Source organism: Lingula anatina, chromosome 8, assembly GCF_051362555.1.
Source record: "Lingula anatina isolate TDL-2025a chromosome 8, LinAna3.0, whole genome shotgun sequence".
NCBI classification, from domain to species: Eukaryota; Metazoa; Brachiopoda; class Lingulata; order Lingulida; family Lingulidae; genus Lingula; species Lingula anatina.
The window spans coordinates 17830232-17854651 of NC_141774.1; the positions used below are offsets into that span (position 1 = coordinate 17830232).

A 24420-nucleotide genomic window follows, 5' to 3' on the forward strand; every position below is an offset into this window, starting at 1 on the left:
CCACACGTCGTCCCTGCGGGGTACAGTAATTAAATCTCGGCTCCGTTCGCCATACAGAAGCTACCTGAGAAATATTAAGTGCGCATGCTCATTGGTCAGTTATTGGTCATCAGCTAGTTCCCCTTCTTCAGTTGAAAGTGGGGAACAAGGCAAACATCAGCATAAGAACGAACTGCGCCCTTTGACAAGACCGCATATGCAAAAATTCTGCCCACCTCCAACTCCGTCTACTGGGGCTGGGTATCTCTGTGAATATCTCCGTGAATATATCTCTGGTGATATTATCTTCGTAGATAGTCGATTCATTGCTGCTCTACGGGCCAATTCATTCCTTTTTCGTCTCTGTTTTGACAGATGATAGAACAGAAGAGCTTTTTTCCTTCGATCGCCTTCAGCCGCCATGCTTTCTTCACCACGAGTTTAACTGATGACCATGCGCACTTAATATTTCTCAGTACCCCGCAGGGACGACGTGTGGGGAGGCGTGTGAGAGGCGAAGAGACTATTAAAAGATTAGGCGGTTTTTCTTTCATGTACGTCCGCCATTTTTAGTTCTCAGGATTTGTAAAGCCTGGATCAATTCATTGAGAATGCGGTCTAAGCTTTTATAAAGAAGCTGAATTTGGTGTAGAGGCACAGTTTCTGTTTACAGGAGCACAGATTGCTACACGTTTGTTTTACAGAAGTGGAACTCTGCCAGAATGTGTAAACCTCTGTAATGAGAGTAGGCATAAGAGAGTAATTCCTATTGGTGAATATTCCACATGTGGCTTTACATATGTATTTTTTCCCAGGGGTGTCACTCCTCACCAAACCCTCCCTAAGCCTCAATATGGTCTAGAAGTATAATTCCTATTGGTGAACATTCTGCCTGGGACTGGTCTAGAGCCCTGGGACGCCCCACCATTCATACTACCTCCCATGGTGTTACCATGGTGCTGCATGCGGAGTGTAGGCATGTATGGATGTACTGAAGGCTGCGATTGGTTGACCCTTGCTGGCATGCCCTGACCTTGACCTGGATACTGCACCTGCCTTACTCCTCCTAACTGTGCCTTGAATACAGAAAAAAAGTTATAGTTTTAATTTTTTCTTTTAATTTCTTTGCTCATCATGAATAAAAATACCAAAATAATAACTTCTTGTTTCCAGTATTACATGTGAATTGCCAATATAACTGTAAAAATACTAAGATCTCAAATCTGTCAATTAAAATATTTGCGATAATATAATGATAAAATAATCATCCAATGTAACATCTGAAGTTAAGGATAATGTAAGAGCAAGTTTGACAATATAACACATTTGGTAATTTGTAATTTTCAAAAGTAAACAACCATAAAAAACTCAAATTTACACATAAAGCCAAGACAAACATTGTTGTTTAAATTAAAATTGACCTCTTCACACCTGCTGAGGGGAAGTTTTAAACGATGGTATGCTGTGAGCAGTTACAATAATTGGTTGTTGCTGTTGCTGATGTTGTAACTGCTGCTGTTGTTGTTGTTGTTGTTGTTGCTGGTTTGATGCAAGAGACTGGACATACTGTATCTGTAATGGCTGCTGGACTGAACTGGTGATCTGAAAAATTTCATGATGAAAGTTAAATTATTATCACTTTAACACAAAAATAATACATCTAAAATATTATATCTGTGATGAACTCATCACACTTTCAAACTTCCATTTTTTATGGTTTATGTCTTTACCATTTAGAGAGCCTTTTCCATGATCCAAGACATCACATATTGCTGCCAGAATTAGAAACAGGTGGTGCAACATCAACCCCCCAAAACGTCCCTGCTCCCACCCACCCCACCCCCCTACACACAAACACACATATATAAAGGCCCATAGGGGTGACTAAAGGGAATCCTCCCAGACAGTCCAAATTCTTCTCATTAAGTGTACAATCAAATGAGAATTTACACAATTTGAAGGAGAATGGGGGCAGAAATAATGGTAAACGTAGTATGTGACAGCATCCCCACAGTCCTATATGGTTAAGGGACTGGTTACATTTAATTTAGACACTATGGAAATTTTGTTCTATTATTCTGATGAGATTTACAGAGTAATTACCCAAAATGTTACAAAAAATCACTATCCGACCTGTGTTTGTGCAGCAGATGGCTGTATGTTAATGACTGTGTTCTGGAGCTGCTGTACAGGACTGCTGGAGACAAAGGTCGTCTGCTGTGGAACGGACTCTGCCTCACGACGCTTCTGAAGGGCCTCTTTTCTCCATGCCTACGAATGAATTGTACCAACATATATTTTCAATATTTTCTCAAAATAAGACTTTGCCTGACAGAACAGCCTAAGATGGTATCTAGATGGTTTTCATCATTTGAGGCTTGGGGCATTTATATCCAAGCCAAACTGATAAATATAAAGATTCATGTCCAATACCCAATGACAAAAGAAGTCAAATGGACTAAAGTAATCCTTCTTTTTTCAACTGATACATTAAACATGGCTGTACCTGTTCTGATTCAGTTTGACCTTGCAATGCCCTTTGACCTTGAGTGACCTTGGGTGTTGCACCATCCCCCACTGGCTGCATCTGCGTCTGTGTACACTGGGCCATGTGGTGGGGCCAGTGGGTCTGCTGGCATGGGTAGTCGCAGTAACTGGTGTTCCAACAACAGTAAAATATGGCTTCCTTGCCACAGTTGGCGCACTGGAGATGTGACGTGACATGGGAATTATAAAAACTGAGTTGTGAAACACAAAGGAACAAAATAAATACTAGCACATAACCTTTACATAAAAAGTAAGAGTGCAAGAACTGAATCACGGGATTGAAATTGAAATAAAGGCAAGGAAAAATACCAACTTTCCAAGGATCTCAGAACCTCCAAGTGCTCATTTACTCGCAATCTCTGAACATCATAAAAAATCCCTTAAATAATTCTAAAGTCATTCTTTTTCAATACAATAATAATAATAATAATAATAAGCATCAATACAAGACACAGGCTGACCAACTCACCCACTGTTTTTTCTTGGTCTCATCCACAGCCTTTTGTTTTTCTGTCTCGCACTGTTTCTTCACTTTCTCCACGGTCTGTCTCCAGTCATTTTCCACAGTGGCTCTCATTTCTGCCAGCCGAAGGTCTGCCACATAAAATAGTAGAATATATTTGTCTAGTAAAATAAAATAACATACAGACTTTCTCTTTTTTTTGGCTGAAGCATTTGTCTTGCTGACTGGTTGCCAAATGCAATCTAATTCACCAAATGTTTTTTTCGTGCTTTGAAAGAGGTCAGACTGTTTGAGTAGTGCCGTGAAATTCAAGAAAAACCATGTCCTGTGTAACTCCCAAAAGATGCTCTAGGAAAAAGTTAATAGCAAAGCAGTCTTTTTTTTTCAAAAAAGTTTGCAGCCAGTATTAGCTGTGTATTTATTCAATTACTTTATTATATTTATCATTATTATTTTCTTTTGGTTTGCTTTTGGTTTGGTTAACAAAATTACCATCAAATAACATGTTTTACATACATGTTCTTACATACATATCCTCTTTGCAGTTGCAAAAATACAACTTTGTTCAAATATGAAGTGTTCTTTGATACTGACACTGATTAAATTCTATATCCTCTGTTGAAGGCTGTCAAATTATTTGATGATTTAGAAAAAATAGTTCACAATCATGATCAAAAATTTTCAACATCTTCACACATACTGATTTTTCAAATTTGATGGTGATTGGGTGAAAATTGTGTATTCGTAAACCTCACGACAGAAACAGAAGCTACCTGCAACGTGCTGCATCTCTGCCAGCTCTTGCTGGTGCCTCCAGCTTGCCTTCTCTAGCTCCAGTTGGAAGTGTTTGGCCAGACCCTGTCCTCCACTGGGACTGAGGAGATCCTTGTACAGTGACTCAAAGGTCCCTTGAACAGATTTCATGATCTGGAAAACACACAATGCAGAATAATATATAAGTATTGATATACAGCATAATATATAAGTATTGGTATACAGCATACTAAATAAGTATGGATATACAGCATAATATATAAGTATTGATATATAGCATAATATATAAGTATTGGTATACAGCATAATATATAAGTATTGGTATACAGCATAATAAATAAGTATCGGTATACAGTATAATATGTAAGTAATAGTATACAGGATAATGTTTAAGTTTCAGTATACAGGATAATATACAAGTATCAGTTTGCAGACTGTGCACCAAGTAATTACTTGTCGAGTATTCTCACCTGATCAGTATACTGGCTAAAATCAAACGGCGTAATATTTTCAGCCAAGGGGGCACCGCCTGATGCTGGCACACTAGATGATTGTCCTGTAGACAACTTGGCTGGTGTGCCAGAAGCTGTCTTCCCTCCCCCTGATGTTCCTGGTACTGATATGGCAGCCTGCTGCACATGTGGACTGGGCTGTAAAGCTGGGGGTTGGGGGGTGGCAACAGTAATGGGAGTAGCTGCCGAAACAGGGGAGGCTGACGGCAAAGCTGGTTTGGCAGGTGCTGGGGCTGCTGGTGTTTTCCTGAATACAAATAATATTATAAAGTTATTTTAATGTAATTTAATATAAGGATTACAATTCAAGTAAATTACGTGCTGTAATTTAAATTAAAATCATCAATTACACCAACATCTAGGGATTCATTCTTTTCATTCAAGTCTGCAGAGAACTTACTTTTTCTGAAGATGCTCCTGGAACTTCTTGGCCTGTGTCTTCCACTGTCTCTTCCTCCATTCCTCCTCTTTCTCTTTCATCTTTCCCACCAGGTCCATGTAGACTTTAACATTGTGTTCATTCCCTCCTTCCTCTGCACTCTCCTGCAGTTTCTGGCTCTGAGATTTCTCCCTTAATAGAATCGAGATATGATTTAGCACTGAATATATGATACAATTTACTGGCCATATTTAAATTATAAATTCAAATTTAGGCATTTTTAAAACTGGGGAAAGATGAAACACAGAGGCTGTGGTTGTAATTTTTTTTCTGTTGTTGACAGTTTGTCATTTCTCTGCTTATGCATCACTACATTATGACAAAAAAAAATCACCAAAATACTTAAAACATTCGAAGACCATCAAATTATTTTGAGAGTAATAATTGTATATACAAGTATTTCACCCCAAAAATTGATCATTCAATATCAACAATTTAGTAAGGCTGATAAAAATGTATTTAGAAATATTGAAATTTTGATTTCATTTGAGCACAACACCAACACTTAGTAAATAAACATATCTGCTAAACAATTACCCCTTTTTGGAAGCAATGGACGTTGGACTGCAGCGGTCAACATCAATGACCAGACGGTCACTGTCATCTCCCTCGTCTGACTGAGAACATCCCGTCTCTATTTTCTCTTCTGCTGTCTCTTTATTTGGTTCAGTTCTTCCTTCATGATCACTTTTGGCCTCTTTATTCAGTTCAGTATTTCCATTGCTATCATTTTTGCTTGGTTCAGTCTTTTCTTTCCCAGCATTCCCAGTAATTCCTTCTGTAACATCCTGTGATGTTGTGTCGTCTGCTGATATTGATGGGCAGGCATCTTGCACCATAGGCTTTTCCTTTTTATCATTGTCTGTACTGCTGCTGATACCTGTAGCCTCAGCTGACGTAGAAGCAGGACCAGATGAAGCCACTTCTGTTTTTGATTCTTCTGTCGTCTGCTGAGCAGCTTCCCCAATTGATTTTTGGTCCCTAGTTTTATCGCTTTCCTTCACATTGTCATCTGAGGAAAGAGACATAAGCTTTTATTAGTTGAATCACTTTGCATCTGTTTAAGTTATTTAGGAATTTCACAAGGCTCTTGATCTTGGAAGCCATTTTGACACTTCTATCTCCCTCCCCTCTCCACCCCAAATAAAGAATGTAAATTTTACTTTCAGTCCTTTCAAAGTGTTTAAAAAATTGGAAGATTCCCCTACCATTTTCATTTTGTTCCACTTTCTCTTCCTCTCCTTCAGATGAAGATTCATTGTCAGAACTATCGCTGCTATGTCTGCTTTCTTCCTCCTCCTCTTCATCCTCTTCCTCCTCTTCATCTCCACTGACCTTAGAATCCTGAGAGAGAAAGAAAATTTAAAGAAATCAAATGTTCAGAGATGATTTTGGGTTGTAAAAACAAGTAGTTAGAAATAAATTATAATTTTTCTTTACTTAAAGGCTAAGTAGCATCAGTCAAACACATCATTTCTGTCCAACAATTTCATCAAAATCCACCCACTACTTTGAAATTTGGGCTGGTGACGAAAAGAAAGACCTTGGCAGAGGTCATAATTATAATTATTTTCTTAAAAAGCTATTCCTTACTAACCTCCTCCCCAACAATGCCCAGTTTAGCTTTACAAGATTCAATCGTCTTCTGAAGAGTGTCAAAAAAGCTCTTCTTGGTTGGAGTGCCACCTGGGGTTATTTGTGCTGAGACATCAGATAAATCTGGAATTATTTATTTTAACATTTATAGTCAAATTTTCAAAATGAGGTAAATCAATCACTTCACAATTTTAAAATTGCAGTTTTTTAACAATAACAAATGACTTTTTTTGTCTTTGGTCTTTTTCTTTTTTTCCTTTCAAATCGCATCCTACAACTATCTTCAAAAGTGATACTATTCTATCTTGGGAATCAGAATTATTTAAAAAACGTATAATTTCATTTGTAGTCCTCACCTAAATCTATATCCATTTCTTCTGTTATATCACCTCTTTTTTCCTCTGTAACCTCTTCAGTATTATCTTTATCTCTTTCATGGGAATCTTCAGAGGTTTTATTCACTTCCATCTTTTCAGAATTTTCATTGTTTTCTTTTTTCAAATTCTCGCTCTCTTGTAAAGTAGTCTCTGCTGTTTCTTCAACCTCGTTCATTTTCTCTATTGCACTCTGTATCTTTTTCAGCACATCACTGTCTGTCTTTGGGACAGCACTTATGTCCAAACGAGGAATCTTAATATCAAAGTTACACATATCCCTCGGTATGGCATCGTCACTTATTGTGAACACACCATAGGGTGCAGCACTGGAGTTTGAAGTCTCCGGACTGTCACCTGATTTATCAGAGTTTGGTGACAAATTAAGACCATCTGATGGACGATTGCCATGTTTTGCTGCACCTCTTCGAGTTGTTATAATACTACTGTATTTATTTTTCAATGCAGTTGCTGCCTTCACAACAGATGACTTTTCAGCATCTTTTTTGTCCATCAAGCCCAAATCTGAACCAATCAGGCGCCTTGGTTGAGTTTTTAACTGCGATATACCTGGAGTATTTGCATCTGAGCTATCATCTGACTTTGTATTGTCACCAAGACCAGTGGCGGACTCTGGTGTTGCACTCACTGACCCCTCGGTGACCTTTGGTCTCAATTTGAAATCTGCTGACTCATCGGATATATTTTCAGCAGCTTCAGATTTGACTTTAATCTTTAGGTCAGGTTCTTTAGCATCTTTGTCATCCTGGTCTGTATCAACACCCACTTTAGACAGTGCCTCCACAGGGCGATCTCTTATCTTGACTAACTTCAGGCGTTTACTAGGGATTTCCCCAGTAGGACTTACGTGGAGTTTGTTGTGGTAATACATGTTGTTCTTGTCGTATGGGGTCCTGAAAGGGGCATACTCAAAGCTGCCAAACTTCTCTCTGGAAAGAAATAAAAATAAGCTTTTTATTTTCAGAGATGAAAGTGGATCTAAGTCCTTTTTAAAAATCTGAAAAATGCAAGAAGCATAGTTCTAAAGCTCTATGTTGGGGTGTGATGGGGATGGGGGATAAATGTAACACCAAAATGTTCAGATTACTGGACAAATTCAGAAGACTTTCTCCTGAAAAATGGGAACAGTAACCAAGACAACAGTTACCGAGGCAATCAAAATCATGGTCACCACAAACTTTCCCCCTCCTCAAGTGAACCCAGGGCATAACCATCTCCATCATATTCACCTGATTTTCTGAATATGTATTTCAATCTCTTCCATGGATTCATCGAACCCTCCTTTTTTGTTCTTCACAGCTGTCGGTACCTCCTTGGACAACATGAATAATTGCGACACAGGTACCCAGGCTCTGGAGGAGTAAGGTGGTATATGTTAAATCTGTGTTGTGAAATTACTGGAAAACATAAAGTAAGTCTATAAATCTATTTCTAGACCTACGATGTAGTCTAGTTGATGACATACATATCTCTCTTGTGGAGACTACTTGGAGAATACAGTCTTTTTATGTTTAAAACAGGGTTTGTACTCATAAGGTTCAACAAAATTTCAGGATTTTTCCAGGACTTTTCCAGGATTATTTTTAAATTTCCAGGTGTAAAAACTTTCTAATATTTGAGGCTGTAAATTATATTTCATGAAAGGGAATATTAAGTTTGAGATCATAATACAGTCATATTTTATAAAGCCTAAAAGAAAACACAAAATTTTCTGTAAAACATTTTAATTATTCAAATAAATTCATCTAGCAGTCATCAGTGAAAACCAAAATTATACATAAACCGAAGCATGTGTTACGTTTTCGTGACTCTTCCGAATCCAAAACATGCTTTTCATACATGAGACATCTAGCGGTCATGGGTGAAAACCAAAATTATAAATAAACCGAGCATGAACTAGTATAACAATAGCAATTGTGAAAATTTAAGGTGTTTTCCAGGTGTAATTTTACATTTATCAAAAAACACCCATTTCTCCAGGTTTTCCAGGACCTGGAAATTTCAAAATAAATATCCATGATTATTTCAGGTTTCCAGGTAGTGTACGAACTCTGTTAAAATGACATGATGGCTCATTTACACAGTACAAATGATGCTTTCCCAAAACAATTTTTTCTATGTCAGCAAAACTGTAAATAAGACGGACACATGAGTAAAACAATTAAAAAATCAAATAAATTCTTTAAAACAAGTTGTTGAATTCCCTGGTGTGATCACCATGTGACAAAATACATTCAACTAGGAGAAACTTAGTTGTGTATGCTAACATTCCTATCAAAACAGTTCTTCTACTAAAATAAAGATGGAATCATAACCAGAGATTATACTGGAGCTTACATTTGAAAAAGAGGTCCCCAAGTTTCAGCCTTTCTTTAAGTGATCAGGGCTGTCACCAATGCCAAGTTACAATAATCTCACTCTGTTCAGGCCCGTAGCCAGCTATTTCAAAATGGACTTTTTACCATGAAACCTTCATGTACCTAGATAATATGTTATCCAGAGGCTACCTTTTCCCAGCAAAAAGGGCTACGGGCCTACTGTTGATAATTCTGAAGAACAAACTTTAAAATGACTTCTTCCTTTAACCCAGATATATGCTTACCTGTCATGGGCCCCAAAGAACCTCACGTCCACCTGTCCATCCACCTCCCTGAGTGCCTTGGCGGGCCAGAAGGGGTAACCTTTCAGTTTGGCCCAAACCAGAGGGTGAGGGGTACGCTGAAATAAAAGAAGTGCTGGTGTCTCTAAAAAATTTCAGTGCACACACCAAAGTTAAAGCATCCTCCATTTTTATCACCATTTTCACAAGTCTACAAACCAATAGTGGAGGGAGGAGGGGGGGGGGGGTTAATGCTCTGTGTAAGATTTGGAAAAATAATAAAAATGATGAGGAGTTCTTCTCCTAGAGGTGTGCAGGCTACAGTCATCATTTTTGGCTTTTCACCCCTTAATCTCAGAACGGGGTGGAGGGGGGGAGGGAGGGGTCTGGAAAAAAGTCTACTTTTGGAAGACTTGTGAAAATAATGATAAAATGGATGACCCTAACAGAGTTTCAATTTTCATCCTTAATTTTCAGTCCTTTTAACTAAGCCCACAAGAAAATGGATTCAAACATGTCACAAGCTGACAATTAGTCTCAGTGATGACAGACCATTATGATTTGAATCCCACCACACTTTTATAAAATTTTACCCCTAAATGCTGCATGTGCAACAGAGGACCAGAATTCTAGACTTCTGCAGCACTTTAAGCTGAACCCAAGAACTTAAATATTGTTTTAAAACGGGTTCAAGTATCATGAATCTGGTGGTTCCTATCTGCCACCATTTTGTAAATACTCACACAGGGCTGGCAGAACCAGTTGTCACTCCTCTTGGTACAGGAGTTTGTGTAGCAGTCTGGACACACCTCGATTTCACTCATCTAAAATGTTACATTAAATTTGTTGTAAATTGTTAAAATAAAAGAACTTAAGCACTGTGTAAGGCACACACAGATTTTTATGGCATGCACCACATAAGAAATTTTATTTGCATTATCAACCTTATTTGGCACTAGGGTAATAAGACCATCATCACATATCTGTTTAAAAGCTTTTTAAAATCACAGATTTAAAAGAAAAGAAAGAGCTGCACTCCTGTATCAAACTATGATACAAACACAGTAAAAAACTGAGATACATCTGTATTTAGATAACAAATCAAATGATCTATAAACAGGAGTAAGATAACCCACCTCATGCTTGCATATCTTCACTATCATTTTGGCACTGGCTGTTAATTTATGGTGGGCTGAAATGTCGAGTAAAATAGATAAGATATTCTAATAAATGAAAACTGTCAACAATCTTTTTTTTTTTTTGCAAATTCAAAATGTTGCAGGATGAAATTTTTACTTCCGCGGGGCTGAAATGTCAAGTAAATTAGATGACACATTTTAATAAATGAAAACTGCCAACAAACATTTTTTTAAATTTAGAATGTTGAAGATGAATATTTTATTTCTCCAATCCATCTTTTTATTTGTTCAGCTATTACTTAATCTATTCATTTATCCATTTATCTTTTAAGTGGTCCACCTATGTAGTTATTCATTCATTCATCTATCTATTCAATTGTTATATTACATCTTGAATCAAGACACATGATACAATGTTGTTTATTCTAATAATCTGTATAGTTAATAAGAGAGATAACAGAGTGATGAAAGGTCCACATGGACTTACTTCCATTAAATATGATACAGTTATGAAGAATCCATCTGGCCTCAGCTAGGAAAGCCTCCGTACAGCCATACATCTTCTTCTTGATGTTCTAAATACATGAAATCATCAATTCAATATACTATAAAAATTCATTAGATACTATCACCAAACAGTGGTTTACATGTTTCTTCTTTAGCTTTCAAATTGTATTCTTTTTGAGTGTGATTAAATTGGCTCAATTTGAGGATAACAACGTAACAGGTTGGACATTACAAAGTTCTGGTCATTTGTGCACACAACCCAATAAATAAATGCAAATAAAAAAGACAGGCTGAACACATTTTTATTCAACCAACTACAACAACCAGTAAATATACCACAAATATTCTACAGTATTCCCTCTCACCTTCTCCATGGTGCTAAGATCCATAGGATAAAAGATGTAGTCTTTATAATTCGGCACCTGTGTCATGTCCACTGGCTTCTGGAAGGGTTCACTCTGTGGGGGAGAAATAGATATCTTTACCCAAAATCAAATGAAAAATCATTTAATTCAGCATTATTTTAGACTGAACATAAAACAGGAGCATTTCAAACACAATATTGGGAACCATCCAAGATAGCCTAAAATCTCATGACTTAGCACTAAACCGAGCAATCTCCGATGATTTCCATAATTACTGCAAAAATGAGTTAATTACAGCCTTATGTATTTAGGAAAAAGTTTTTAAATCCATACTATTCATTGCGTGGTATTGTGACATGGCTCTAGACATTAAGCTTACTCCGGAGTGTTTCATCCTTTGCAGTGCAAACTTCAGCAGCGTACACAACTGCTCCATGCTCAGTAACGACATTGCACGTGATCGCGTGTCTGTGCATTCTGCTCGCATTGTCCTCTAGAATAAACACACACACACACACAAAATAAATGTTTGACTGTCTTTGCTTAGATACATTTATGTGCCTTTTTAACCTAAATACAGTTTAATACATTCTCCTACTTGTAATATATAAGTTCACGTGTATGTATGAAAGCATGCACGCACCTGCACACGTCATATACACTCATGGCAAAGCCAGCCTCTGTCAGGGTCCACTTCTATATTAAGACACTTAAAGTGGTACATTCTAGAACACAGCTCTCTCTCTCTCTCTCTCATGCATGCACACAAACAAACATACATACACACTTAACTCACACTCAGTGGTAGACTCAGGAATACGCCTCTCTCTCTCTCTCTTTGTGTGTCTCTTTATCTCTGTTTCACACACACACACAAACACACACACACTACAAATCTCTGCCAAGCTCCACCTCTTTAGTAAGAAACTTGAAGTGGTACGCTCTGGGACACAGCTTCCTCTCTCTCTCTCTCTCTCTGTGTCTGTGTGTCTCTCTCTGTCTCTGTTTTACACACACAAATGCACACACACACACCCACACCCACCCAACCACACACACACACACACAAACACCCACCCAACCACACACACACACACACACACACACACACACACAAACACCCACCCAACCACACATACACACACACACACACACACACACACACACACACACATACACACACACACACACACACACACACACACACACACAGACACACACACACACACCCAACCACACCCACACCCACACACCCACACCCCCCCCCCCCCCCCACACACACACACACACACACACACACACACACACAGCTTACCTCACACTCAGGGCAGACCCAGTCCCCATCAGGCTCCACCTCTATATTAAGACACTTGAAGTGGTATACTCTGGGACAAAGCTCACAACAGATCACATTACCCTCCTTGTGACACAACCAGCAGTACATGTCATTTTCTGTGTCCTGGGAGAAAGACAAAAACTGTTAACTGGAAAACAGTCTTCAATGAACACCAAGCACCTGTTGCACTTTAATATTTTATAATCTGGAAACACAAGTGAAAAATTAAAAACAGAGTAAAAACAGTTTATTCTCTTGGTGCACAAATTTCTGTGGTGAACAGTTCTTGTGATTATATGGTTAAGGTAAGCTTGTTAAGAACACTATTCATGACAATTAAAACATTTCCACTGAATATCTACCACCTATTCTTCTTCTGTGTGTGTAAAAGATGAAACAAAGTAAATACATTTTATTCTTCAGTACACTACTTTCTTTGAAGAGCATTTCATGTTATTCTCCAAGTTTTAGGATCAGAAGTTAAATAACAGAAATCGTATCTTTCCTTACATTTAGATAAAAAGTTAAATTGTGTTATAAGTTATGCCAAGACAAGGAGTTATACAATTTCCGTTGTATTTTTCAGTGAAATAAGAAGAGTTTTTTTTTTTTTTTTGTTTAACATACCTCTTCTTCACCCTCCTTCTTGCTCCTTTTCACCCTCTTGGGGGGAGGGTTTAGAGGGCCCACATGGTATACCCCAGCCTCTGCTTCCCCTGCCCCAGAGCTGGTGCTGCCCTCTGACAACTGACGCTTCTTTGTGAACGCAAAACCTGGAATGACGTCACAGCAATAAACATGAAACAGAGGGTGCTGTAATGCATGCTGGAAGTGGTTTTCTATTTCGTATTTTTTCATGGGCAAATCATATTATATCATACAAAAGATCTCTTAAAATAAATATAAGACAGCATGCCATTTCTCCTGTAGGGGGAACTAAATCTACTGAAAGTGTTTGGTACAATGTACTTCCAAGCAGAACAGGACCGCTGACTGCTCTTATCATAACATCTGCCAACTATAGTCACCAGCAGGTGTCAGTATGAACAAGACTGCAGTAGCAGTACACATTTAAATTACTTTATAAATAAACTTTTTAAACTTGATCCAGATATAACCAAGTTTAGCCTTGCTATTTATTTTCTACTAAGTTTGGTCATACTTTTCCTTCCCAGCGCCGGACTGGGGGTCCTGCCAGTCAGCGCTGACCGTGTCCTGATAACATTTGTTGCTACAACAACTGGGCGTGGCATGTCACTGGCACTAGGGACAACAGGCTGGCTTGTCTTGGCACTAGGAGTGACATCTGGAGGAGGGGTTGTGTTTTGTGAGACGGGTGGTTTCTTTTTCTCTGATGATTCTAAGGAATGAAAAACAAAAAAATCATTTAATATTATAATTAAAAGGAGATCTTCAATGATTATGGTATGATGTAATAAAGTCTATGTTAACATCAGTCATAAGCACTGATTACCCCAGTTCAAGACAGCTGAAACTGTGGGTGTGGCCCAATTTTTTTTCACAGAACTGAATGATGAACAGTGAATATGATCAAATCTTACGTTAAATCAGGCATTTGACAAAAATTATTCTTAGATTAGTGAATTGTAATTATAAGAGCATAATGTTCTAAGTCTGTCTCACTCTTGTTTTCTACAGAACAAGCTGAATCTTAATTATGGAGTATGACTCTTGAAGTCGCATTTCTATTTCAGTTGCAATAGTATACAAAAATACAATCTGATTATGTTGATTCGATGAAATCAAAACATTGATGAATTTTTGTTGCTTTGGAATTTCTTGTATAACTAAAACATTGGCAGTCAGCCATATAAAACAAAGGGCCCTCTCTAACACACTAACAGTAAATCTTAATCAAAAGCTAACCATATTCTAACTTGGCTCGACTCATGTTTGTTAGTTCCGATATCCATTTTTTTCCTGCTGCTATTTATAAATTTGAGACAAACAGCCACTTCCAAGTATGAAACAGAATACCACTTAATTTGATATCTGTAATATACCAGTAGCACTGAGATTGCCAATGTCAAGTATTCAGTACAATCATGTATTGATTTAAAGCACAAAATGAACATATGGGGTCTTATGTATCTCATTATTAACCTACTTTTGATAAGCCAATTCTTCTGTACTTATGAAAAGCATGAGCTCTAAGAAATCCTATTGATAAATGGTTGTGGTTTCATATTCAGTTCCAGCTTAGAATATGAGTCAGAGAAGAATTTCATCAGCTATGTTATGTTATAAGAATAATGTAATTTTTCTTCAATCATGAAATCTGATGAAGATGTCCTGCTAGACATCAAAATATTGGAGGTAAAAAACTCTCTCAATATTTGCTGTTGACTGAAGAAAAATGACATTATTCAGTTCCAGCTGTTTTTCATGTTGTTACAGCCAGGAACCAAGAAAATTCTCTAAGCAGAAATTGTGTGATGTTGTTTAATTAAAAACACAAAGAATCAATAACACTGACACCAGGAATATCCCACACCACTTCTACACAAATAAATTAACTCAAAACACAGTTAATGACAAATAATCATGAAACAACTGGAAATGAAATACACCTTATAACAGTGTCCTGACTTCCTTTACTTGAGAAGAGAAAAAAAACTCTGGTCTTTGTTATATTTGTTTTTCCACTTACCTCCCACATTGGCTGGCATCTTCTTCTTATTGTCAGCATTTCCTGTAAAATAAACATTTGATCACATTCTGTCACACACACTCTTCTAAAAAGATAACTTGATTTTCATGACCAGAAAAACCATTTACAATGAGAAACTAGTCAGTAACATTTTAGTATGTATTTCACCCCCAGTGCACTTAAATTTATATAAAACTTGTCATTACATATTCAGATTTTCTCAGCAATCTTTAAGCTCTCACATCTACAGTTTCACCTTTAACCATCAGAGATCAATTTACTATTAATAATATCATGTACATCAAGTTCTCAAGTATCATACCTTTCTGATATCTTCCAGCCATAGCTTCAGGACGGCTGGCATTTATTCTGAGAAAATAATTTAATCCGAATGTAAGTTACTTATCACCATTTAGCAAATTAGTATGAGTGTCTAACAAGTTACAATAATACCAAATATAAATTGCCTTTGGAAAGTATTATACTTCATGTCACTGTAATAGAAGACTCTATTAAGACTTTCTTTTATCAAAACTATAGATCTTTCTGTTCATCAGTGTTCTATGTGAACTTTGCATTTTCCAATCAGTCAAGACAGCATCTGAATGCATTTTCAAATTTAGGCAAATACCAGAGTATATCCTCACTTTATATAAATAGAAGAAAAAAAAAAAGATTTGATTTTTCAAAACTTCAAATGTAACAAATCTATACATAAGGTGAAAATTTCAGTCATTCATAGGTGCAAAAAAATAAAATAATAATAATAATAAAAAATAATAATCAATAATAACAAAATTGATTATAACTAGAGGATCAGAGAGGCGATACCGCCTCCGGATATTGTACCACCAGCTGGAGTAAGCGCATTCGTATGGACCCCCCCCTTCCAAAAAGGGACACCATCACCAGTCTTGTGCTTGACAAGCTCTATAAGATTTTCGAATTGACTTGCATTTTCCTACCCTTGATCACTCCTGTATTCTCTAGACAAAAGGCCTATTGGTTTTCCTTGAAAAGTATTGTTAATGGTGCATATATGCTGACAAAAGAGAAAACCTAGGGGCAACAAGGGGCACATCTCTGCTAGTTTTAAAGATATGAGAGGCAAGAAAATATGCAAAGCTCAGTTCATGGTGAAAAAGTAGGTCAAAGGTCAATTTCAATATCATAGTTTATGAATTTCTATTTAAGTTCAATAGCAACCATGGGCATTTCTTTGCCAATTTTGCAGATTTAAAGGCCTGAAAACATGCAAAAAGCAGTTCATCATAAAAAGTAGGTCAAAGGTCAATTTCAAGGTCACAGATTGCTAGTGTATTACTTCCTATTCAAGTTCAATAGTAACTATGGACCTATCTCTGTCAGTTTTAGAGATAAAGGAGAAAGAAAATTTGCAAAGTTCAGTTCATAGTAAAAAGATGGTCAAAGGTCAATTTTAAGGTCACAGTAAATTGCCAGTATATGACTTACTACATGTACTTAAGTTCAATAGTAACTATGGACCTATCTCTGCCAGTTTTGGAGATAAAAGGGAATGAAAATTTGCAAAGTTCAGTTCATGGTGAAAAGTAGGTCAAAGGTCAATTTAAAGGTCACAGTAAATTGCCTCTGACTTTCTATTCAAATTCAATAGTAACTATGGGCGTATCTTTGCCAGTTTTGGAGATAAAAGGGAACAAAAATTTGCAAAGTTCAGTTCATGGTAAAAAGTAGGTCAAAGGTCAAATTTAAGGTCACAGTAAATTGCCAGTATATGACTTCCTTATTCAAGTTCAATAGTAACTTTGAACCTATCTCTGCCAGTTTTGGAGATAAAAGGGAACAAAAATTTGCAAAGTTCAGTTCATGGTAAAAAGTAGGTCAAAGGTCAAATTTAAGGTCACAGTAAATTGCCAGTATATGACTTCCTATTCAAGTTCAATAGTAACTTTGAACCTATCTCTGCCAGTTTTGGAGATAAAAGGGAACGGAAATTTGCAAAGTTCAATTCATGGTGAAAAGTAGGTCAAAGGTCAATTTTATGGTCACTGTTAAATTGCCAGTAAGTGACTTCCTATTCAACTTTAATAGTAACTATTGACCTATCTCTGCCAGTTTTGGAGATATAATGTTACAATTCTGAGTTACAATAATGTGCCACCACAATGTACTTTTTAATACAGCATAACACGAAAACCGTATGAAATACAAAAAAACGAAGACCACATGCAATGTTGGGCTTTACATGCTCTACAAAATGCAAAAAAGAACGGGTCGCTAGCATTAACGGTTCCCGAATTAGAGACAGTTTTCAGTTTCGGTATCTTATGGCCGCTTCTCCCGTGAAAATGCACCGATTGACCCCAAATTCACGGAGATGAAAGATGACCCAAAGGGTAACACTTTCCAATAATATTATTGGTTAAGTCTGTGTAGTGTCTGAATAACAGCGCAAATAATATTTTTTTTGTAAAAAATTTCATTTTTTTGAAAATTTTGGCCTGTTTGACCTTGAAATAAAGGTCAAAGGTCAAATCCAAGGGCATATTTGAAATCTACACATATGACTTTTGGAAAGCCGTCTGTAGAAATTTTTCCCATAATTCCTTCCGTAGGGTAGATAATTGGCATTGAATTTTCAAAAATTTTGACAAGGGTGCATTTCAACAAGCGTCACGCCCAGGTTAATGCACCGACTGAGACAAAAAAATCTGGGGGTTCAAGTTGAGGTTATATGTGACCTAAATCCAAGAGATGGGGACAGGGGTCCTTGCGGTCTAGGAGGAGAAGCGGTAACGGTGACTTGTATCCGGCGCCAGTACGCGGAGCCGGCGGAGCTTACGGAGCCGGCGGAGCCAACGGAGCCGGCGGAGCCAACGGAGCCGGACGAGACGGGTCGGGACTAAAACCATGAGTACCGCCAGCGTACACGCTGGTGGTACTAATAATTATATCTGAGCAGTATAAAGTGACATAGCAGGGCACTTTGACAGCCTTATTGCTATTAGAGTCTGAGTAAAACCCATATGATAAATTAAAATTGCTGAGCAGATAGTATAAAGTATGAAATAATAGCCTTGTTTTCTCTGCATGGCAAGTCACTTAATATCAAAGTAACTATATATCTTGCATAATCTGGAGACATAACAAAATGACGTGCACCATTGTCCTCGTTGTTACTTAATTTCTTTCATACCCCATTAGACTTCCATGCAGACAACACTTTAATCTGTTTTGGTAGATGAAATTAATATAGTTTATAATAAGGATGAAACATAAAATCAGTCAGGTCATCATGTTATTTTGCCATGTAGGAATGTTTCACAATTTATTTGCAGAGTGAAAACTGTTATAACAACTCTTTAATCATACAACAGACCTCTTCTTGTCCATCTCATATATATATATAGCCATGCATGCACATTTCAACAATGCCATCTTGACCTACTGACATATTTAGAAATTCACTTAGTTTCAACTAGCTTGGTACCGTGTTTATAAGGGGCAAGCAATCTCACATACCAAAAACATGAATGCAAATCTTGATTCTCCCGACAAAAACATAAACTAAAATCTGTATCAAGCTGCCTTCATATCTCTCTGGTTTAATTTTATTCAAAATGGCAGTCCATGCTAGAGCAAAAGTCAGATGTCAATCATTTTACATGTCGTCACAGAAACCACATTCTGATTGGTCACTGGTTGCTAGGATATATGGTTGGTATCCGAAGGTGGTAAAAATGCTTTAATGGATGATTCAGGATTTTTAAGAGAAAGTGTTCAATCATAACTCTTGATACTTTATATCGTATACAACAACAGAAATATTTACTGGCCCAAACTGCATGTATGCGGTTTTCTTTTTTCACTTCAGCTATCTATCTATCTATCTATCTATCTATCTATATACGTTTGCTAATATCAAAATACTATATATTATAATAATTTGTGAAAAGATTCCATTACAAAGAATAACCATTTAAAAAACCAGATGAAAAATGGATACACCAACTGTTTTTTTTCCCTTTTATTTCACTTGCGTGTTTGCATAAAATAAATATATCTAATAAAGAAATTAATTCAATAATTACCGAAAGACAAAATAATTTTCATAAGAAAAAATCATTTGGGTAATAAATCTCTGCCTATATATTGTATGTATTTCTTAATTTCCCTGCCATCATTAAAATGTTTTGTGTTAATCGGCAATTTATAAATACATCAGTTATTATCACTCCACCATATACTGTTAATTAGGGAAAACCTACAGTTGGTCGTGGAATAACATAATTAACATCATTACCAATCCAACTCAAATATAAATAGAAATCAGATCCAAAATTATGCTCATGTGATAATTACATCAAAAAAAAAAAAATTATGTAAGCAGGAACTTTTTTACTTCACGTTGTAAACACATGCAGTGGTTGAAAAAAACAAACAGATGATGCATGCTTGATACAATGTTGACTAATAAATAAATATCTTATGAACACTGTTTTGAATCATCTCTTAAAGTCAAGCAAATAAAGGGTAAAGCAAAAACAATTTAAATGACTCATTTTTTTTACTATTTTTCCCTTTCTTTTTCCTATACAAACCATTGTTTTGACAAGAAAGCATACCAAATCAGCACTGTTTTAATTCTACAATTATCATCTTAAACATAATCTTACATGTGATTAAAAAGAACACTACACAAATCATTAGGTGGAATATGCCTAGAGAGTTTACATAAGAAAATAATACATAGAGACATAGGTTTTTATGTTGATATTATGATATAATACAGGGGGAGCCCCCCCCCCCCCCAGCTAGTCAAAATTCTAATTTCAAAGGGGACCAGAAATTGAAGGGGGGGGGGAGGTCCTGAGGGGGGGGGGGGGGGGTAAGGATTACATTTGAAACTGAATTTTTAAAAATAATTTAAAAAAAATTAATGTGCATTTTACCCAGCATTTCCCCTAGGGCTCTTCCTCACAGCTAATGGCTGGCTGCTATCCTGATGGCTACTGTCATGGTCAGTTCTGGATGGCTTTGCTTCCTCGGACATCCTGGAAAATTAATGATGATCCACAAATGAAAGAAGCCACTTGCAATAAGATCTCCAAAGGGACAGTCACTTTCACAATTTCAACTCCAGTTAACGCTTGATCGCAGTCCTATCGTAGCCAACTATAAATGTGAAAGTTTACATACCCTTGATGGAGGTCCAAGTACAGTATAAACCAAGATTAGGACTTGGGTTTTATAGCAGTTAATTCTAAATTGTGATCAAGATCCCTATGAAACATATTCATAACATAAACTGAAAGTCCATAAGACAATGTAACAGTCTTCAAACAATGGCAGTTTAACTCCTATTTCAATGTCTGGCAAGATATCATCAGGGATTTCATTTTACATTCTTTTTTTCATGAAACTTCTAGAAGAAAAATTTAACCTCACATCAGTTTTTTGAGTAGATAGTATAAGACTGAAGAATAGAAATGAAATCCACCATCATATAAAGCATCAAACGAAAAATTAGAGTGTACTCTCTCTCTCTCCCTCTCTCTCTCTCTTACACACACACACACACACACACACATACACACACACACACTCACACACACACATTTACTGTACACACTCCCACAAGAAAAACATGTTAATCAAAGTTGTCTAAACATACACCAGTGAGTCCCTAAACTCTCCAACCTTCCCCTTTTCTCTAATTATAAATATCCTTAATTAATTAAAAGCACTCTGTTGGTAAAAAGCTCTCCTTTTTTTCTAACTAATGGTAAGTAAAAGCAAAACTAAGCTCTCCGTTGGCCAACTTAATTTATAATAATTAAGTGGTTTTTTTTGTTTTGTTTTGTTTTGTTTTGTTTTTTGTTTTTTTTTTGACAAACATATACCAAAGCCAGCTTACAGTCCAGGGGGTTTATGAATACAAAACTGCTTTTTTAATTAAGAGTTCACTCCAAATCTCACCACAGTGAAATTAATTGTCTGCGCTGTACAGCTAAGGCACTGTTGTATGATGTATTCAGTTCAATTTTAAGTCCATTTCTGATTTAATTATCTACCAATACAGTGCAGAAAATCCCCCCTGGCCTGTAATTACTGGTACAGATTACGGGATTTGTGAGTTCACAAATCGCCAATTGCGAAAGTAAGATTCATCTACTTCGGCTGAAAACCCATATTGTCCAAACCGGTCATTACCCAAAATAGGTCATAAGAAAGAAAGAAAAAGAGACGAACGAATGAAGGGTTATTGTCCCACAACATAATCCAATGACCAAGAGCAGCAATGGCTTTTAATCTATGACTTCTTAACGATCTTTGAAGTGGAAAGTTTTCCACCTACCCTTTTGTTTTGTTACGTGCTTAGTACCTCGCCTTATAACTTAGAACTCTAGGCACACCTTCACCGGGAGATCTCCATCTTGGAAATTAGCATGAGATACTCCATTCTGATTGGTCAACTTATTAAAGGCCACTCGTGGTTATAAATTAGGCTCTCTCTATTTAATTTCAGCATAATGCAAGGCATTTCTTATGACAAAGTTAAAAATATAAACTTAAAACTTTAACAGGAAACAATTTTCTCTCGAAGATCATAAACGGTACAAAAACTTACTTGCAGTCAATCTGGAAATGAAAGAGATCTGACCAATGAAAATCGGTCTTTCATAGATTTCCACTTCCTGTGCATCGCGACTTCTGCGCTTGTGAAGCGTGTTACTTCCTCTTTTAGCCGACAAGCCGCACACAGCCACATCAACACTTTTGGCAGCGCATCAAGATGGGTCTCCGCCAGAGGAAAAGCACCAAAAATCCACCAATTTTCAGCCACGAGTTTGTGATTCAGAACCATGCCGACATCGTGTCCTGCGTAGCGATGGTTTTTGTCATTGGGCTGATGTTTCAGGTTAGTTGGTGGAAAAGACGACCTGCTGTTTTTTCCAATCGTGTGGGCCGCCGTCCTTACTTGTGAAAAATGTTGCCGCATGCAGTACTTTATCATGCATGTGCTCTTTGTGCACAAACGACGCATAATAAACAGTCTTTTTATGATATTTTAGGCACTTAGTTCATTGAGCAAGCTGTAATGTTAAGACTTAACGCTGACCGTATGCTTTCTACACAACTTTCCTCAACCCACTCGCATAGTTTGGAGAACACTTAGAAATTTTAGGCAAAATGAATTAGCAATTATTTCTTATAGTGCATTTATTGTGTTTTTTAAATCAGAACTTTACTTCTTTAAACGACGTGATAATTTAAACCATTTAAAAGGTTTGAATTAGCTTGAAAGTCCCATTGTTATATTTCAAGATCGTAATACTTAACTGTTGAAAGCAAACCAGATGTTTTGCCACTATGTCTAGACCTAAGAAACCACCTGCATATCAAATATCAGAAAAGTTTAGAAATGAAGGTGTTGATATATTTTTAGCTTCAATATTATAGACAGCAAATGTGCCATAAAAAGGTTGGAGACATAACATATGGGTACAGTGAAGCATTGAGTACAGGTACCATTATGCTGGCTAATCTGGGGTTTTAAGCAGAGTTGTTTTGAGATAGTATTTCCAAATGGATGATCAATGATGATCAGCCACACTGGCTGGTGAATGCGTGCATGGTGCACATTAGTTGCACTAATCTCAAAGACAACACCAAGCCATTTGAAATGGTTAATTGCACTCAAATGTCCAGTCAAGTTATATTACTGTAGGTGATACATGCAAAGCACCTTTTACAGTAATGATTAGGACAAGGTTTCAAATTTAAGATGCACAGATGGAGGGAAAGGAAGGTGGAATGAAAAACCCTTTCGATTGAAAAGGCCCACACTGAATCGCTATTTTCTCAAGTTTAGTCTGCAAAAGGGATAAAATGTCTCATTTGTCTTAGTAAAAGAACATCCTTTGAAATTGCTGGCAGTGTGATGTGGTGTTTGTTGGATGGATGAAGTTAACGAGCCATGAGTAGATCACAAGACGGAGTCGTTGTATACAGTGTTAGAAATTAAGGCTGGACCGTCTGCCCGGGACAGACAACTTTCAGAACGAGCAGAGAAGTTTTCCCACCCGGCAGGCATTCTAGCCAGCTAATTTTCAAAATGGCTGAGCTTTCGGTCCAGCAACTTATTTACCTAAGAGGCAAACACTGGTTGTATATATTACATATTAGCAGCAATAATGCCATGGTACATTTCATACTGAAGGTACAGATGGTGTGTTACATTAAGTATCTAAAGTGACACAAACGTGTGCACATGCTTGCAAGCACACACACCTGCACACACTGCATTTGTCACATTTTACGTAAGTTCATTCCTCATCTCTCTTTGATGTCTTAAAATCCCACATTTGTGAGTTTGTTTTCAATTTAACTGTTATTTTTTTATTCCAGGCGACAGCACCAGTGGCGTCACTGTTTGTTGCTATGCAGCACAATGTCACATACAATGGTGAGTGAGAGAGAAGTTCAGAATATTTTTAGATAATAAATGAAAATGATCAAACACAAGCCGAAAAACATTCATACCATTAACTTACGGCCAACCTGGATGAAAGCCTTCATCAGACTGATGTGAGCAGTTGCTGACACTCACTGACCGCTAGCTAAACTAATGATATGAAAGTTTTTTGGCTTGTCTTTGAAAATTCTCACTTATGATCCAACCACCAAGCTAATGAACATTTTTGCTCATTTTTAGATTAAATGAAGAACTGTCAGTTTGTAAATGAAACTTAGAATTACTTTTGTAAACCATTGTATTAACTGTTACATTGCAAGGCAGCCTTGATCCAGCTTACAGACTTGAAGACTTTTTAATTGGTCTGTTTGTATTCTTATTCATCCCGTTGTAAACAAGTTTATTGCTGGCATTTAACCCTGTTAAATTGCTGATTGTAATAATTAGGTAAATTGTGATTATGTCTGCCCTGTCTAGTTGTTACTCAGATTTTGATATACTTGCTCAAAAACTTGGTTCCCAAATCTAGATCAATCATTTGTAAATTTTTTTCAATTAAGGTTAAATTAATACGTGCGCCAACAGGTTGTAAACATATTCTGTAGACAAGAACAAAATAAATTTCAACGATTTGTTT

At 36.9% G+C, this 24420-nt stretch overlaps 2 protein-coding genes across 5 annotated transcripts in view; one reads left to right on the top strand and one right to left on the bottom strand.

Moving 5' to 3' along the window:
* On the bottom strand, window positions 1-22060 carry LOC106167860 (MYND-type zinc finger-containing chromatin reader ZMYND8). 4 transcript variants are annotated; one of them, XM_087018898.1, is made up of 26 exons: window positions 21663-21818; window positions 20257-20358; window positions 15645-15691; window positions 15323-15364; window positions 13814-14011; window positions 13279-13424; window positions 12631-12774; window positions 11695-11808; window positions 11316-11408; window positions 10931-11018; window positions 10441-10496; window positions 10048-10128; window positions 9308-9423; window positions 7935-8057; window positions 6667-7634; window positions 6312-6415; window positions 5923-6058; window positions 5252-5726; window positions 4676-4846; window positions 4234-4522; window positions 3763-3916; window positions 2996-3120; window positions 2486-2683; window positions 2113-2250; window positions 1411-1581; window positions 1-1055 (listed from the first exon to the last, which is right to left on the bottom strand). In XM_087018898.1, exons 2-26 carry the CDS (start codon window positions 20355-20357, stop codon window positions 828-830), a joined length of 4506 nt encoding a protein of 1501 aa, XP_086875024.1. In that variant the 5' UTR covers window position 20358; window positions 21663-21818; the 3' UTR covers window positions 1-827. The 4 variants fall into 4 exon arrangements, with proteins under 4 accessions (XP_086875024.1, XP_086875023.1, XP_086875022.1 ...); XM_087018897.1 differs by lacking the exon at window positions 21663-21818 and adding an exon at window positions 21936-22060 and having other exon boundaries at window positions 2-1055; window positions 6312-6433; XM_087018896.1 differs by having other exon boundaries at window positions 2-1055; window positions 6312-6433.
* Window positions 22060-24420, top strand: part of LOC106167845 (translocating chain-associated membrane protein 1) — a 12383-nt gene continuing 10022 nt past the window's right edge. The window contains exons 1-2 of the mRNA XM_087018901.1: window positions 22060-22226; window positions 23717-23774. Coding sequence (XP_086875027.1) covers window positions 22101-22226; window positions 23717-23774 — 184 coding nt within the window. The 5' untranslated portion in view covers window positions 22060-22100. The remainder of the gene's footprint in view (window positions 22227-23716; window positions 23775-24420) is intronic.

What these genes read in the sequence shown, in the direction of transcription:
- LOC106167860 (XM_087018897.1), bottom strand. Translation starts at nt 20,357, where the DNA reads ATGTCCGAGGAAGCAAAGCCATCCAGAACTGACCATGACAGTAGCCAT. An exon ending in TTCTTTGGGGCCCATGACAG is followed by an intron (nt 8,058 to 9,307) that starts GTAAGCATATAT and finishes TTACTCCTCCAG; the next exon opens with AGCCTGGGTACCTGTGTCGC. An exon ending in CAGGAGCATCTTCAGAAAAA is followed by an intron (nt 4,523 to 4,675) that starts GTAAGTTCTCTG and finishes ATTTGTATTCAG; the next exon opens with GAAAACACCAGCAGCCCCAG.